The sequence below is a fragment of the Diadema antillarum genome, unplaced genomic scaffold, assembly GCF_040938485.1.
Source record: "Diadema antillarum isolate AM-2024a unplaced genomic scaffold, OU_Dant_1.0 seq00001786_RagTag, whole genome shotgun sequence".
Classification (NCBI taxonomy): domain Eukaryota; kingdom Metazoa; phylum Echinodermata; class Echinoidea; order Diadematoida; family Diadematidae; genus Diadema; species Diadema antillarum.
The window spans coordinates 125,001-140,888 of record NW_027272464.1 but is presented as its reverse complement, the minus strand read 5'-3'; the positions used below and the strand labels follow the sequence as shown (position 1 = coordinate 140,888).

Below are 15,888 nucleotides of genomic sequence, written 5' to 3'. Positions count from 1 at the left end.
CGAGGAGCATAGTCAAACGACAAAGTTTTTTGAAGACATATTAATTTGTCCATAAAAATAGTGTAAATTATTGCTCCTGACTGAGCAAGTTTAAGATATGTAAAATTTGCCGTGCAAGCACGCGTGTTAAGCATGCAGTGCAGGTGTTTGATGCAGTGTACAATGCATGTACATACACATTGTGTGTCAAATGTGAATGAGACGTGTTCTTCTGTTAATCGGGTACTCCGCTTAATCGGGTAAGAAACGCTCTGCCCGAGCCTACCCGATTATGCGGAGAGTACTGTATCTTGTCTATTGATGTACTATTAATATGTTATTTTCACTTGCAGCTTTTTTCGCAAATGAGGAGATCGCAGACATTTTCATGAGATGTTGTTTTCGCGCATTGAGACCGACACTATCACAAGTGCACTATAACCCTAGCGCATGGCAAAATTTTTGCATGTTCTTAAATTCGCGATCCAATAGTGATTCGTGATATTCGCAAAAATTAAACCCTTGCAAGAATAATAGCTTACACAGTAATTTGTATGCTTGCAGTTTCCATTCGTCAGTTCTTTAATTATGTCTCACATTCTAGGTCAAGAAATGATTTCTCTGTCTACAGGAGTAACATTGTACTTCTGTGCTGTGTTTGTTTAGTTCAAGAAAGTGATTGATTGCTTCCCACTTGCAACTACTATGCAGAAATGAATGCTCTATGAAATGTTTCTAATTATGGCTGGACAGTTGACTTGACTTAGAGGCTGCACTTAGTTTGGTGATTGTGGCATGGTCTTGCGATAATTCTATAAAGATGTCACCTACTCATAATCATTATTTTTCTACCTCTTGTGAGATTTTTCTCTCTTCATGTAGATATAAGCTAATATTGTTGATGTAATACCTATGTTGTGTGTTAGACAAGGAAAGGGGCATCAATAGTGATAATAATAATTAGCAGTGCTTATATAGCACATAACACATAGTGCATATGTCCCTATATGCTCAAAAAATGGAAAGATTATACAAAAACATACAATATCAATTATCATGATGGTACCAAGCTTCATGTCTGTTTACACTGTAAAAAGATGCATTTTTACAATGTAGAGCAGACTTCAATCTATTGCTGTCAGTGATTTGTCTTGAATTCTGAGATAAATTACAGTATTCCATAAGGTAGAGGCAATAAAAGGGAGCATGGATTCTCGCTGTGCAAACACATCAGTGTGCACTTTCTTTAAACACATTTCAAGATGAGTATGTATTGAATGGGATTTTGGTACCATTCGCCACACTCCCAGGGTTTGGGTTCTCCAGTCAGCTGGTGACGGAGCCAGAGGATGGGGAAACCAGGCAGCTCACCCTGACTGTCATCCGCGGGGGAGGCACCAACGGTGTGGTGGCTGTCGAATGGCAAGCAACAATCGACGGTGAGTTTGACTGCAAGAATGTTGACGGAAATACTACTGTATTTTAGCTTTATATCAAGACTGGAATGGTGAGAGTCATCCACCCATATTTCCTTCAGCCCCATGCGTAGACACTGATGACTAGATCCCTCTGTTCTTCACAATCATACGGAGTTCACTTTATATATATATGTTTGACGCCATGCAAGTCCAACTCACTGATATGTCAAATGGAAGTTCAACTGCTGTAAATACATGTATGATAGATCAAACTTTTGTGTAAATGTTAATGTAATAAACAAACTTACTAGTAGACTACTATGTAAAATATTTTGTTGAAGAAATCCCTTTCCAGTTTTGTTTGTCTTTTGCATAAACTCCCTCTAATTAGAAGGCAGATGTTTGAGTGTATCATTTTTCTTTTTTCTGATGCCACTAAGGGAGGGTTTTGTTGAGTCAATCTCTAAGAACTTTTTCCCCCTCAGGTGAACTGGCCATTGATGATGTTATCCCTACTGGAGGAACACTTTACTTTGTGTCCAGTGATGTCACCAGGACATTCACTCTCAACATTCTCCCTGATGACATTCCTGAAGTGCGTGAGGTGAGCATGGTGTGATGTATACAGGTGGACAGATTAGTGGATAGATTTTAGGTGGATAGATAGATAGATAGATAGATAGATGGATAGATAGATAGAAAGATAGATAGATACATAGATAGATTAATAGGTAGATGGATGGACATAGGTAGACAAAGAGATGAATGGGAGGAGTGGATTGGTGGATGAATAGATAGATATATTCATGAAATGATTGAAATGCAGATGAAGAGATTGATAGACAAATTTGTAGACAGATAGACGGATAGATAGATACATGTAGCCAGCTAGGTAGATGGATAGACTGAATTGAATACCAATGCATGGCAGCAAATACAGGTTGAAATTGGATTCTGGTTAATTAGATTGATTTCCAACCACTGCCTTGAACATGGCAAAGTCTGTTTTAGCTTGGTGAGTGTTGCCAAACTGATATTTCTTGAGCATTATGTCAGTTTTAATGAAAAAAATCCTATCAAAACAAAAGAAAAGTAACCCTATCAACTCAACTCATCAAATATCATCAGTACAAGCAAGAAATATATCAAGCAAAATAAAGGGATCTTCCCCTTTGAAGTCAATAGATAAGTACTCTCAGCAGTGGGAAAAACCAAGAGCAGTGCACACATGGACACAAGAGTGTTACCATTTCTTTTGTTTTGGTTACCACACTCAGAACGTGGTGCTTTCCCTTGTGAATGTTACGGGAGGAGGAGTGGTTGGGGACCAGTCTCAAGCATCCATCATCATCGAGGCCAACGACAACCCTTACGGCACGGTGGAGTTTGCCTTGGATGACAACCTTGTCTTGGAGAGTGCCGGGGGAGACAACATGGCCGACATCAGGGTCAAACGAACGTAAGAAATATCATCTATAGCAAACTACTTATAGGTTCCTTTACCTCTCCCTTTCACTCAAATTGTCTCTCGCATATTTCTCTTTTTTCCTCCTCTGGAAGGGGAAAGGGGATGAAAGTAGTATGGTAGTGGTGGTTATGGCTCATTTCCAAATCGTAGTTGAAATGTTTGTTCATGAGGGCCATGAGGGTGTGTAGGGGCTATTTGCGTGAGTTTACTGCAGTTGCAGTGTCTGCTATTACCCATGCTTTGTCATGGACGATTTGTGTGCTACAAATACTGATTGTAGATAATACATCATGCCACTTTTGAGGCTGTATTGCTTTTTATTTCTATGAAAATGCTGAAACGTCATTACTGATATTTCTCATCTTGAGTGCTGTACAATCAGTATATGAAATAAAGCAGTTAAGCTCATTTACGGCAAATGATTGACAAATTGACCTTCATCGACATAAATTGACAATCTGTTGTAGTAAAAAAAAACATGAGGCAAAAATCATTAATATGAATTAACTCAATTACTGTGTCAGAAACAAAACAGTCCTTTGCTTCTCCAGAGGAACAAGCATCAGTTCTTATGTTGTATCACTGAAATTGATATGCAGTACATTTCACATACTGTGTTAATGTTGATCTCACATTTGAAATGATACCCAAAATGATATCATATGTCCTTTTTACTGTTATGAAATTACACTTGAAATTTTTTTGTCTCAATAAATAAGCAATTATTACAGCTTCCAGTTATTGCAGAGTTTTAAGAAATTGTCATTTTATCCAACTTTACCTGTAGGGGTGGAAATTTTGGAACGCTCGAGGTCACATATAGCACAGAGACTCTCGACGTCATCTCAGAAGCAATGCTTGGAGGCCTGAGCCCCATCGATTACTACCAGTCACCAATAGAGGGCAGTCTGCAGGTCCAAAAGGTGCCCTTCGACGTGTCGGCATCCTCTGACCCCAGGCGGGCCTGTGCGGAAACCTGTCTTGGGCAGCAGGCTTGCGGCGCATTTGAGTACCGTGACATCAACATGACCATCTTCTGCCTGCTGACCCTTTCATCTGGGTCAGAGGCTGTTGACCCCGACACAGGATTTACATTGTATGTCAAAGACAGCATAGAGGTTAGTGAGATGCGGAAGTTCAGATGTGACTGATTGAGTGCATTTCGCAATAAAGTTTCTTCATGTGGAACCTCTTCAGTAGAAAAGTGCATCCAGAAGATAAAATGTGTCAAGAAAAATTCTAGGCTGCCGCTAAATTAATGTTATCATTGCCTCACATCTTCCAAAATCTGGTAATTCTTTTTTTTTTTTTCAAATGCAATCATACCCAGTTTCAAATCATGGTATACCTGACTGATCATCGTACTGTAGTTGATCAGCCAGGAATAACATTATGTTTAACACTTTCATAGCAGAAGAATTGGCTTTTCGTCATTTTTTTCTTACATGTTATCAATGGAAAATTGTGAGGTGATGACATCATCAGCCCACTTATTTGCATATTCATATCAACTGTTTGAGAACTGTTTTGCAATGATTACATAGTCTTAAATATTACACAACTTCCTTCCTTTTTAAATCCAATTTTGACCAAAGTTTCACTGTTGTGCTAGGAAAATGTAACCCTTCAAATTTAGACAAAGTTTTAACTGGTCTGGAATTCCCCTTTTAGAAGCAGGCTTATTGTGAAGATATAGCATGGCTTCTTTGTATTAGATTAATGAACGACATCAAATGTACACAGCTGATATATATGATAACTCAGAATAAAGAGGTAAGGTCACCTTTAACCTGTTGAAGACTTGTCCCGAGGTGTCTACGGGAAATGCGTGTTGTACAACTGTAGCAAAATTAGACTGTCCTCAATGGATTATTTCCCCTGCATCATACAGACCCAAGCCCTGTATGCCAGCCAGGCCATTGCTGGTGTGGACTACATCCCCATCTCTAGTGGCACCTTCACGATTGGTGCAGGAGAGTCCGACGGATCTGCAGTTGTCACCATCCTCAACGACACGCTGCCAGAGCAGGACGAAGCCTTTGGGGTAAGTCCACCTCCACGTACAATCAAAACTCGCCCTCAACCCAACCCTCTTTTTGTAGCTAGATGCCAGTAATATGTCTACACTGTATGTGTCTTATTATGTGCAAATTGACATATGAATGAGTGAACACAAAAGTCTGTTAATCTTGCTCCCCCAAAAAAAGAAGAAAAAAAAAGATGTTTTTGCCCATTTGATTTTGATACCTAGTCTTAAAATTGTATGTAGATATTACTCTTTTCTTTGCATAAATAGATGTGTGGTAGAAGATCGTGCCTCTGAAATTATAATCATCATGCCTGTCATTTGTCTCCTGTTACAAATCATATAATAATTACTGAGAATGTGTGTATCTCTAAGACATGATTCTTGTGCTAAAATAAAGCAGCAGAAATTTACGAGAGCTGCATAGATGCCAGAAATGAAGAAAGTTTAAATTATGTGCATCCTTCTCATGTATTACTACAGGTCTTTAAAGGGTTAAATTCTCATGAATGCACAGCTTTTTTTTTTTTTCTGTGCTGTTTGGATTGTATTTCAAATTCGCTCCATGAGAGAGAATACTGTAAAACAAGGAATGTTCCCGTGCATTTTAATTTCGCGAATTTCGCGAGCGCCAAGATTCGCGAAATTAAAATGCACGCGAAATTTCTTGTCTACACTATATGCAATGAACGCTAGTGGCACTTCGCGAAAATTTCATGCCACGAAAAAGGCTGTTGCCTCCAATTCGTGAAAATTTCATGCCGCGAATATATCATGTTTTACAGTAATGGTTGACGTGCTGTTTTGCGTCCCATCAATAGGTGCGACTCTTGTCAGTCAGGGTCATAGATGCCAACCCCATTCCAATGAATGTCCCCATCCTGGGGGAGAGAGTGTCCACCAGGGTGACGGTGGAGAACAACGATGACGCCAACGGCATCTGGCGTCTCTATAGCAACAGCCCCGAGGCCACGGATGACGGGCAGGCCCTCGCGGTGGAGGAGCAGCCAGGATTGAGCGTCAGCGTGGAGCTGGTGATAGAAAGAGGAGGTAGGCACAAAAACCAAACTAGAAAAGCACTCGGAGAGCACCGACCTCCACCAAGCCAGTAACTTATTTCCACCCTTACATGCACACGCACGCAATCTATTTTCCAAAACAGAAGCCTTTTGTTCACATCAATGCACGACGCCTTGCGGAATTGCCCGAGCAGAGCATTCGATTTAGTGCGCGTATGTACACTTTCAGTACGCACAGCTTGAACCCCAAGTTCGTTGACCTTAGATGCCAAAAGATGCAAAAATCCTTCAAAAATCCATAAAAATTCCTGGATCACTACCAATATTGAAAGAGGTGTTCCTTGTGTCAATATCAACTTTTCATGCAAGTTTCATTTCAATCCGTACACAACTTTTTGAGTTATTTTGCAAACAGACAAACCGTCGCCGATGATCACTTAACCTCCACCTTCCTTGGCGGAGGTAATGAGCTGTACTCACACAAAACTGAAGAAAGGGTGAGCTACAGTGAAGAATAATCTGTTACCCCTGATAAATGGTTACCTGATGTGATTGTACTGTAGTTGAGGGCACTGTGGCATAGTGGATCAAACTCTTGACTTTCACTTTGGAGGTCCGGAGTTCAAATCCTGTCAAGGGCCTACGTCCGTCGACAAGATGTTTCTACCTACCCTGTCCCTCCTGGCCCAGGTGCATGAATGGTAACACTAGGGTAATTACATTGGCAGGGCCCTCTGGTAGAGCAGTGGCAACACTAAAGGTGAAGACCGTATTATTATTATCATCATCGCCATAGTTGGTCAAGTACATGCACATGTTATTCCCAAGGTAAGGATTCTGGATTCATCACAAAAGAAACATTGTAAGAATAGCTGGGAGTTGCCAGTGAGTGTGAATCAGTGTGAGTATTCTTGTGAACTCTCTCATTTCACATCACTGTGAAAAAGCAATGAATTCAGCACATCCCAAAGACTGCTTATACCAACCGATGCTTGTTATCTTGAGAAAGAACATTGATGTAGATATGTGAGTTTGATGCTATTTCACAATCTTTAATACCATTTCACTGATATTCTTCAGTTTGTAAAAGTTTAACAATATGTCAAACCATCTTCATTATATTTTTTTTTTGTCAGGTGGTAACATTGGTGAGGTGACGATTGCATGGAGGATCGCAGGAGGCACAGCGACCAGTGGCCTGGACTACTCGGCCAGTGGAGGGACCCTCACCTTCACTTCTGGACAGACCAGACAGGGTAAGGAGGCAGTCAAATAAAATGCTCCCACAGTCCCCTGGCAATTTTTAGGTTGTGGCTACTTTTGCAAGGCAACACAAAAAAAGTCAGCTAGTCAGAGATTCAATGATAGGCCTCATGGAGGAAACCAATTTTATTTTAGAATTCCTGGTTGCAGTATTCATTTTGTGTATAGTACTCACTTTATGTTTATTTATTTTTTTTGGTGTAATTCATGTGACACAAATAATCTGTGCATCGGAAGGTGCACACAACATTGCTGTCATTCAAAAGAGAACATATTAAAGAATGAGGATCTATGAAATCAGATTATTAATTCAAAAGTGATTGAGGTGAACGCAAGTGGACCATGGTGAATTCAAAGTGACAAATAATGAGTCAAATTTTTATTATGCCTCCGCAACGAAGTGGCCGGAGGCATTATGTTTTCGGGTCGTCCGTCCGTCCGTACGTCCGTACGTCCGTCCGTACGTCCGTCCGTACGTCCGTCCGTCCCGTTTTGTTTTTGTCGATATCTCAAGAACCGTGTGGTGGTTTTACATCAAACTTGGTATGAGGGTATATCCTTGGGGGATAATACTTTGTGTGGATTTTAGGGTCACAGGGTCAAAGGTCAAAGGTCACAGGTTATTTTGTGAAAAAAAAATGTGAAATTTCATGTTTTTCTCCATATCTCGCAAATGGTTCAAGGTATCTTCATTGAACTTAGTATATATGCTTGTACCGATGGGCAGTGATTATCTAGGGAAGTTGGGGGTCATGGGTCAAAGGTCAGGGGGTCAAAGGTCAAGGTCAACTCCTAAAAATATCACTACTTTCCTTAAAATGCAATATGTCTGAAGGTTTTTTTTTTAAACTTGGTGTATGGCATGTATTACCCAATATATATTTTGGGGGAAGTTTCTTGCCAAAAGGTCAAAGGTCAAAAGGTAAAAGGTCAAGTGAAAGTGCTAAATTGCACTTTTTCCTCCATATCTCGAAAGTAACTCAAGGTATCATCATGAAACTTACATATTTATGCATGTTCAACCTAACAGTGATTCTCTTTGGAACTGTGAGGTCAAAGGTCAAAGGCCAGGTTTAGATAATGCTATTTTCCCATTTGATACTGAAATTATACTTTTTCTCAATACCTTGAAAATTACTCAATACATAAACTTATAAAAGGGTCAAAAGTCAAGTAAAAATCATTAGTTCCCCCAAATACCTGCACTCTGACATTTTAATCATTCATCCAATTGAACCTAGTTCTAGGAAAGTGAACATTCAGCACATTTGTGGCAAACCTGTCATTTTAATATTTTGCCAATTGTGTGAAACTGTCATCACACATTGTCAAGACATTGTACTATAGACCTATTAGGAGAACCATGCATTATGGCGGAGGCATATCAGTAGCCGTAGCGATATATCTAGTTTAGTATGTGAGAGTTGATGACACAAGGACTGGAGAAGCAAAAATAATTTTCATTCTCCTGAGGATGGTTAAGAACATGTGTGCCGAAACATCAAAATTTAGTTGGTCCTTTTCAGGGCCACACTCACATACTAGAAAGATTACATTGTTTACCGTGAAACCACACACCACTACACATTCTACCAACATGTCAACCTTCAAAGGATATTTTAATTCCCAATTTAAATTTTTTTTCTTTCATTTTTGAAACCACCTGTCACTTGTTATCTTGGTTTATACATCCTTTTGTTTCCAAAACCCCAGTGATCAACATTGGCATCCGCGACGATACTATTCCGGAGGTCGATGAGACGATTATCGCCCAACTGTACAGCCCTGGAGGAGGGAGTGTTCTTGGGCCACAGAGTAATGTCACCATCACGATCCTGGCCAATGACTTTGTTGCCGGAATACTGAGGTTCTCTACTCTATCCTACATCATTAATGAGGGTGAGGTTACATCATGATCAACCTTAATTTGTGATAGAACTTACCCCCCCCCCCTTCTTTATTTTGCATATATTGCTAAGTGTGAAGCTGCATCCCTCTCCATATAGATTTATATTACATTGCATCACTAAAAGCTATATGTCTTTGCATAATCATTATTCTTTCAAAAACTCTCCTGCCATTTGCCCTTGAGCAATACTAAACCATCACAATGAGTCGTCAAAGACATTGATGTCAGAAGTCAAAGACAAGTTTAAGATTAAAAAAAATGAATCATCAATTTGTAGCTTTTGTATCTGCAAAATGCAGTTGCAAAGAACAAGTATATATATGCTGTTAGATATATTGCTATTAAGTTACAGACTGAATTGTATGAAGTGACAGCTTTGATACCATCATCGCCTCATCTTCATGTTTGTGAGGATTTGATATGATTCGAACTGCACTTCTTTTCTTTCCAGGAGAAGTGTTCAACGTGACGGTCGAACGCTCCGCTCCAGGCATGGGAATGGTGACTGCTGATTGGTTGATTGAGAGCCCTCAGGGTCTGGATCCCGCCCTCTCCTTCACCACCATCGCTGGCCAGATCACTTTCTTAGAGGTTTGCTCGTCGGTTCATTTGTATTCTAGATTATCGCCTTCCCCTGCTGACTATAGGATACATATCATATCGAGCTCGGACCCACATCACTTGCCCAGTCTATGAGCACCTACGGTGTACTGATATGAAAAATTAGTCCGATGTGTGTGAATCTATATTTCTCAGCATGCAGTTCTCAAATTTGTATATTGTAACAATCATGTGAGCTCAGTGGAAACCAGATTCCGACAGTATAAGTGAAATCAGAGAAATAAACAGGATACTGTCTTAGAAGTAATGCACCAAATTATGTGATGTACATGTATCTGATTTAGATTGATTAGTTTTGTTTTGTTTTGTTTTGTTTTTGCATGTTCATTGTGTTCATCTGATTCTGATTGATGAGTAATATTTGTAGCGAATACTTGTTTGTGAATAAAATATTACGCCGTACATTTCTTGCACTCTGGGAACAAATAATGGAATATGAAATGAATGTACAACATGTCTATTCAGTCGTTTCTAAAAAGAAATGCACTTAAAAAAGTGATGGCTCCATCCATTTGTATTAAGAGATATGTATTCATATTTGCTTTTTATTTTGCAACAGGGAGAACTATCAAAAGTGATCACTCTGGAGTCGGTGGCTGATGAGACGCCAGAAACCAACGAGAACTTCCAGATCATTATGTCGGCTGTTAGAACCACTGGTACGTCGCATCTATTCACTCGATAGTGCATTTCACTGGGGAAACTATGCATTGTGGCATTGCACAAGGAATTATGTATTCAGTGTTTTTATCTTCAGGTGAATGGTAAACTACATAGGAGGAACTTGAGGAGTTTGGGAAGTATATTTGTCTGTCATCAAGATACGGCAAGGGAGTTTGCTTCTTTAAACCCGGATTCCAAACATTGGGATGCTGTTTGATTTGTTTTATTTAAACACAGGTTAAAATAGTTGCACTCAGCCGTTTTTCAGCAAGTCCGTATGATATAACAGTAAAACATGATGTGGTACAATCAACGTTCATAAGATAATACATACACAATAATCATTGCAACAAAACAAAAAGATAAGAGAAAAAAGTTAAAGAAAATACATACTGTTTATACACAACATATAGTAGGAACAGGTAGATTGGAGAACTCATTTCCTGGTGTGGAGGGATAAGTGAACACAAAGTTGAATTAGTGTAGGTGACCACATGGCCGTAGGATGTGGTTCACCAGTTGTGATTGCATCTGTGCTTGCTGTTGGAAGTCCAGAACGAGCACAACAAAAAAGTTGTGAATTGGATGAGTACTCTTTAAAAGGATTCTTTCTGTGAGTGATGACATTTTTTTTTTTCATGGCTGCTTTTTGCAGGTGTGTCTGCAACTGGTGCAGCATCGATTGATCCCCAGGGATCTAGCGCCTCCATCAACATCGGTGCCAGCGATGAGCCCCATGGGGTGTTCAGTTTCGCCCAGGGGTCCCTTGAGGTTGCCACGCCCGAAGGTGACAGGACTGTCCAGCTCTTTGTGGAGAGGAAATACGGGGCCATCGGTAAGACTATTACAGTGCATGTGTCAATGCCACAAATGGATAATATGCCATGAGAACTAAGATAGAAAATATTACATGATCATGGAATTTACATATTAAGGTAATCAAAGTGACCTGTTAATGCCTAGTTATGTGCTTGAATTGGAAAATTACAATGTTAGTAGTGAATAGAGTACTGATAGAGTAATCGCCAGATATTGAGTTCACTGCCTGCTGTATGTAATTTACACATGAATAGAGGTCCTTGAAAACATAGAAGGCATGTTCATTTTGACTATGCAGTTCTGTAGTGAACAATAATTCATACAAGCTTACTCACAGAAAAATCAAACAGCATAAAGAATGTTGTTTCATATAGCAATGCCAAATGCTTGCGTCTATTATTTTCCAAAGTTCAATACAAAACCTGTGTAGTCTCATTCTCTTGATTTATTCTGTGACACAGGTGCAGCCCGGGTCTTCTACGCCATCGGTAACGGAGCCCAGGACCCGGCAACCCCAAGCAATGAGAGAGCCACGGCCGGCCAGGACTTCTCTGGGGGCGGGGGCTTTGTGGATTTCCCCGACGAGTCCTCCTCCCAGCCCATCCTGATCCTGATCCGGGAAGATGAAATCCCGGAGCTTGACGAGGTCTTCCTTGTGACCCTCAGTGGTGTCCTACTGCTGGACCAGGGGGACAGCAGCACCCCGCCCAAATTAGGTAGGGGGGCACAATTATATCTATTGCGGCAGAACTTTGCAAGTTATGATCACTTTTTAAGATTCAAGTTTATTTTTCACTTTTCATAGAAACATAGAATCAATGTATGATTCCAAAGTAGTATAATGCTACTCATTGCTAATGCTAATCATTGACATAAATAGTGTACATAAACATATGATTATACAATCTGTAATGATAATGATAATGTGGTGTTCACTCTGACCAGATTTCACATGAACCATATTGACCACAATATTATATTGGTCAGGATACTTTGTGTAATTGTATGATAAACTGCATATTTTGTATTTTCGTCATTAAAGTCCAGGTTGTATGATTTTTTCTGTATGTAAAGCAGAGTATCTATCTATATGTGTCAGCATACATTCATGGGTTTTATAATTATGTTAACATATGTCGTATCTTCTGGGGTTTTTTTAGATTCATCTGACCTTGTGTCAGAGATCACCATTTCAGCCAACGATGGCACCCAGGGGGTCATCAGGTTTGACGTGCCCTCAGCCAGGTAGGGATGTCGGTTTATGTAATAATGTAATTTGTGTAAGCTTTTACATGTGTTTGTACATATAACAGTCCTCATTTGCATGTTTATCATGTATTACACACAATCGATATGTGTCACTTCCTATACATGGCTGCTGTTATTGAGTGACTATACCTGCCGTTTCCCTCCAGAAATTGTGGCTTATTTTACTTTTAATGATTCATTTCAAATTCATAGCGGTTTTAAACGTATCATATAGCCGAGAAGAGGTGAGTTTAGTTCTCTCTTTCCTGTTAGCATGAATTGAATATGTCGAGGGGGAGCAGGTGAGGGAGGCAAGTTTGTTTGTTTGTGTGTTTGTTTTTTTGTTTTCAGTGAACACCCTTTCCTAGGCCAAGAATGAAAAGCCTTTTTAATCATTAGCTGTTGGCTTGAATTTTATCTGTCACATTGGTCAAGTCATGTATAGTAGACCCCAAAAATTTGCCCCCATGTTGTAAGAGATCTGGGATATTCCAACACTAGTATATTATCAAAAGGGTACAGTTTATGTCTTTAGACAGACATGATTTTATGGAATAGATGTGTTAGTTTTAAGATCAGAGTTTAGGGTTGATTAGGATTGTTGAAATTTGATATTTTCAATCTCCATTTCTTTTGATGAACTTGCATAATGATTGGTTGAAAGGCAACAACAACCGTGTGCACGCATACAGATTGTACATGTTGGGGTTTCCCCTTGAGAAATTTACCCATAATGCATTGCTACTACTGATTGAGTGAAGTCAGGGATACACACCCAATGCTACCATCTCTCCTCAGTCTGGACGTGTCCGAGGATGTTGGGACTGTCGAGCTGACCATTGTCAGGGACCAGGGGACCTATGGTCAAGTGTCCATCTTCATCTACAGTCAGCCCATTGAAGCCAGGAAGGGCACAGACTACACCTTTGATGACCAGGCAAGTGTTTAACCGACCAGCTACATTTCAGATGTTAGGCATAGATGTGCGAATTGGGCGTGATATTGTTATCATTACAATATGTGTTACATGACTTAGAGGCAAATGCATAGCGGTGAAACTACTATATAAAGAAAATCAATATAGTTGTACTTACTGAAGTTCACCTTTAAAGGAATTTAGGAGAACTCAATAATATCCCTGTTTTGGATTTATAGGGCTGGTATGTCACAGTCATAGAACTTACAAATAACTTTGCATATGCCCATCTACAACCAGAATTTGTCCAGTTCTTGTTTTTTTTTTTTCTAAGATATGTATCTCAAATTATTTGATAGAATATATTGATATTTATTCATTTCCTTCCCTAGTTGTATACAACTCTCAGTTGGTAATTTTTTTAATGCCTTCGCCAGGAAGTGTCGCCAAGAGCATTACTATTTTAGATGTCCAGAATTTGTAGAGGTGTTCTTTATGTCATGCTATTTGGAAGAGTGTCATAAGTACTGTACTTTAGTCTTCGAATGAAAGTGTGTGTGTTCTGCAGTTATTGTTCAATTTGCGTATGTTTGACATATATTCGTTCCTTGAAATTCTGTTTGGTGAAGGTACTGATATTTGGGGATGGTGAGAACAATAAGACAGTGACCCTCAACATCATTGACGATGGGGAAGCGGAGGATGCAGAGACCCTAGAGCTCTTCCTCAACAACCCCCAAGGGGGCCTCGATCTGGGGGATCCTGTCAGAAGTAAGTCACATTGACAATGATTGCCGAAAGACGATCAACTTGCTTTTCATGTGCATTGATGCCCCTACATAGCACTTTCTTATTGAATTATTTTCACATGTTGTTTATGTGTGATGTTCCTCTGGGTTAGTCTGTCACGCAGTTACAATCCACTACATTGCCAGGTCAGGGTACATTTATGTACCTGACACTTTCACATTTTTGTCCATTTCAAGGCAACAGAAACATGTCAAAGACCCCCCAATAATGAATACATTTTACTGTCTGTTTCATAATCTTTATGTTGTACTGACATAAAAAGTTCCTTTCTTTTTAGTCTCAAGGTAGCCATTTGATATCTCAAGAAATTATTAGGTAGTGAATGGCTCTGAAAAAAGTTATTTTGTACTTGATATCATGTTTATAAAAATTTTCTAATTAAGTATGCGTTCATGGGGATATATAGTTTTTGAAAGAAAGGAACAGCATTCAATTAGCTTGTATTAGCCACAAATCGGTTGCACTAGATATAAAATGACAGTGAGTGGACTGAAGATAATGTGTGTGATTGGAAGACATACATTTGTGATATTGTTTTTTGCAAGTTAGAAGACATATCTGTTCTATTGTAGGCTGACAGTATATTCCTTCCTTGTATCAACTTCCAACACAGTCCTAGTCTCAATATCTGCTAATGACGACGCCTTTGGCGTGATCAGCTTCGTCGGCTCCACCAACATTACCATCGATGAGCCGACGGGCACCGCAACCGCCAACAGTGTGGCCCGCTTCGCCGTGCTCCGGGAGCGGGGCACCTTCTCCCAGATCGACGTCCCCTTTGAGGTGCTGGGAGGAGAGGGCGACCTCTCACCTACCTCTGGGTTTGTGACCTTTGGACCCGGGGCACAGGCCGCTGTAAGTTATCGCATTCTTATGGGGCAACAATTTCTCTAGGTATGGCTTTGCGAATGTCATGATACAAGAGACTGTCTAAAGAGACTAGTAATGCTCTCCTTGATTTGTATCTATAGGAATTTTTCATTGGGCACACACAAGAAGTTTCTTCTTGAAAACTTGGGTGTACTCACGCTTTGTATGCAAATTTTTCCTTGACAGGAAAGCTGTTACCAGCTATAGAAGATGGTAAAGTTCGAATTGAGCAGTGCTTCACATTTCAGTCTCAAAAAGAGTACAGTAAACCCTCTCAGTACCAAGTTTTCTTATTGTCATTGCCAGTGTATACATGTATGATACTTGTGCCTCTGACAGTGGTAGGTTTGAATGGTCAAATTTGGAGATGAAAGGAAAGGGCTTCCATTCTGCACACTATTGCTGGATTGGTTATTAAACAAATATGGGCTCCTTGCTGCATGAAGCAGGGATGGGTGGTCAGATTCATTGATTTAGAGAAAAAGTTGTCCTCACTGGTTTGTAAAGGTGCATTCCCCCCCCCCCCCCCCCCCCCCCCCCCCCCGTGCTGTGTTGTTCAAACTATGCTTATGCAACTATTGCAATTATTGTAGAGTAATCATCGTATCACTTGCTACTTTACTTTGAAAATAATATTCTATGAACTGGCATGTGACCTGCAGCTATGTTTTTGTGACCAACATATTGCTCCTAAATTTGAGTAAATTGCCAGAAGTTGATGCCAATGTCTTCTGTATTTTCCTCTCAGGTGTTGCAGATTGGAGCTGTAGCCGACAACCTCCCAGAGCTCGACGAAGAGTTCACTGTCGTCTTGAATCAGCCCGTTGGGGGCGCATCACTTGGCGGGACCACCAGCGCA

General features: G+C 40.0%; 1 protein-coding gene across 1 annotated transcript in view; it reads left to right on the top strand.

Annotated features, from left to right (window-relative positions):
• The window catches only part of LOC139712279 (adhesion G-protein coupled receptor V1-like), a 92,429-nt gene that overhangs the window by 30,008 nt on the left and 46,533 nt on the right, over window positions 1–15,888 (top strand). Inside the window, exons 30-46 of the mRNA XM_071624119.1 lie at window positions 1,290–1,418; window positions 1,883–2,001; window positions 2,675–2,856; window positions 3,653–3,983; window positions 4,757–4,909; window positions 5,713–5,941; window positions 7,047–7,166; window positions 8,887–9,072; window positions 9,534–9,673; window positions 10,263–10,362; window positions 11,022–11,201; window positions 11,647–11,901; window positions 12,346–12,430; window positions 13,232–13,370; window positions 13,979–14,120; window positions 14,773–15,014; window positions 15,778–15,888. The exon at window positions 15,778–15,888 is cut by the window's right edge and continues 65 nt beyond it. Of these exons, the coding sequence (XP_071480220.1) occupies window positions 1,290–1,418; window positions 1,883–2,001; window positions 2,675–2,856; window positions 3,653–3,983; window positions 4,757–4,909; window positions 5,713–5,941; window positions 7,047–7,166; window positions 8,887–9,072; window positions 9,534–9,673; window positions 10,263–10,362; window positions 11,022–11,201; window positions 11,647–11,901; window positions 12,346–12,430; window positions 13,232–13,370; window positions 13,979–14,120; window positions 14,773–15,014; window positions 15,778–15,888 (2,843 nt within the window). The remainder of the gene's footprint in view (window positions 1–1,289; window positions 1,419–1,882; window positions 2,002–2,674; window positions 2,857–3,652; window positions 3,984–4,756; window positions 4,910–5,712; window positions 5,942–7,046; window positions 7,167–8,886; window positions 9,073–9,533; window positions 9,674–10,262; window positions 10,363–11,021; window positions 11,202–11,646; window positions 11,902–12,345; window positions 12,431–13,231; window positions 13,371–13,978; window positions 14,121–14,772; window positions 15,015–15,777) is intronic.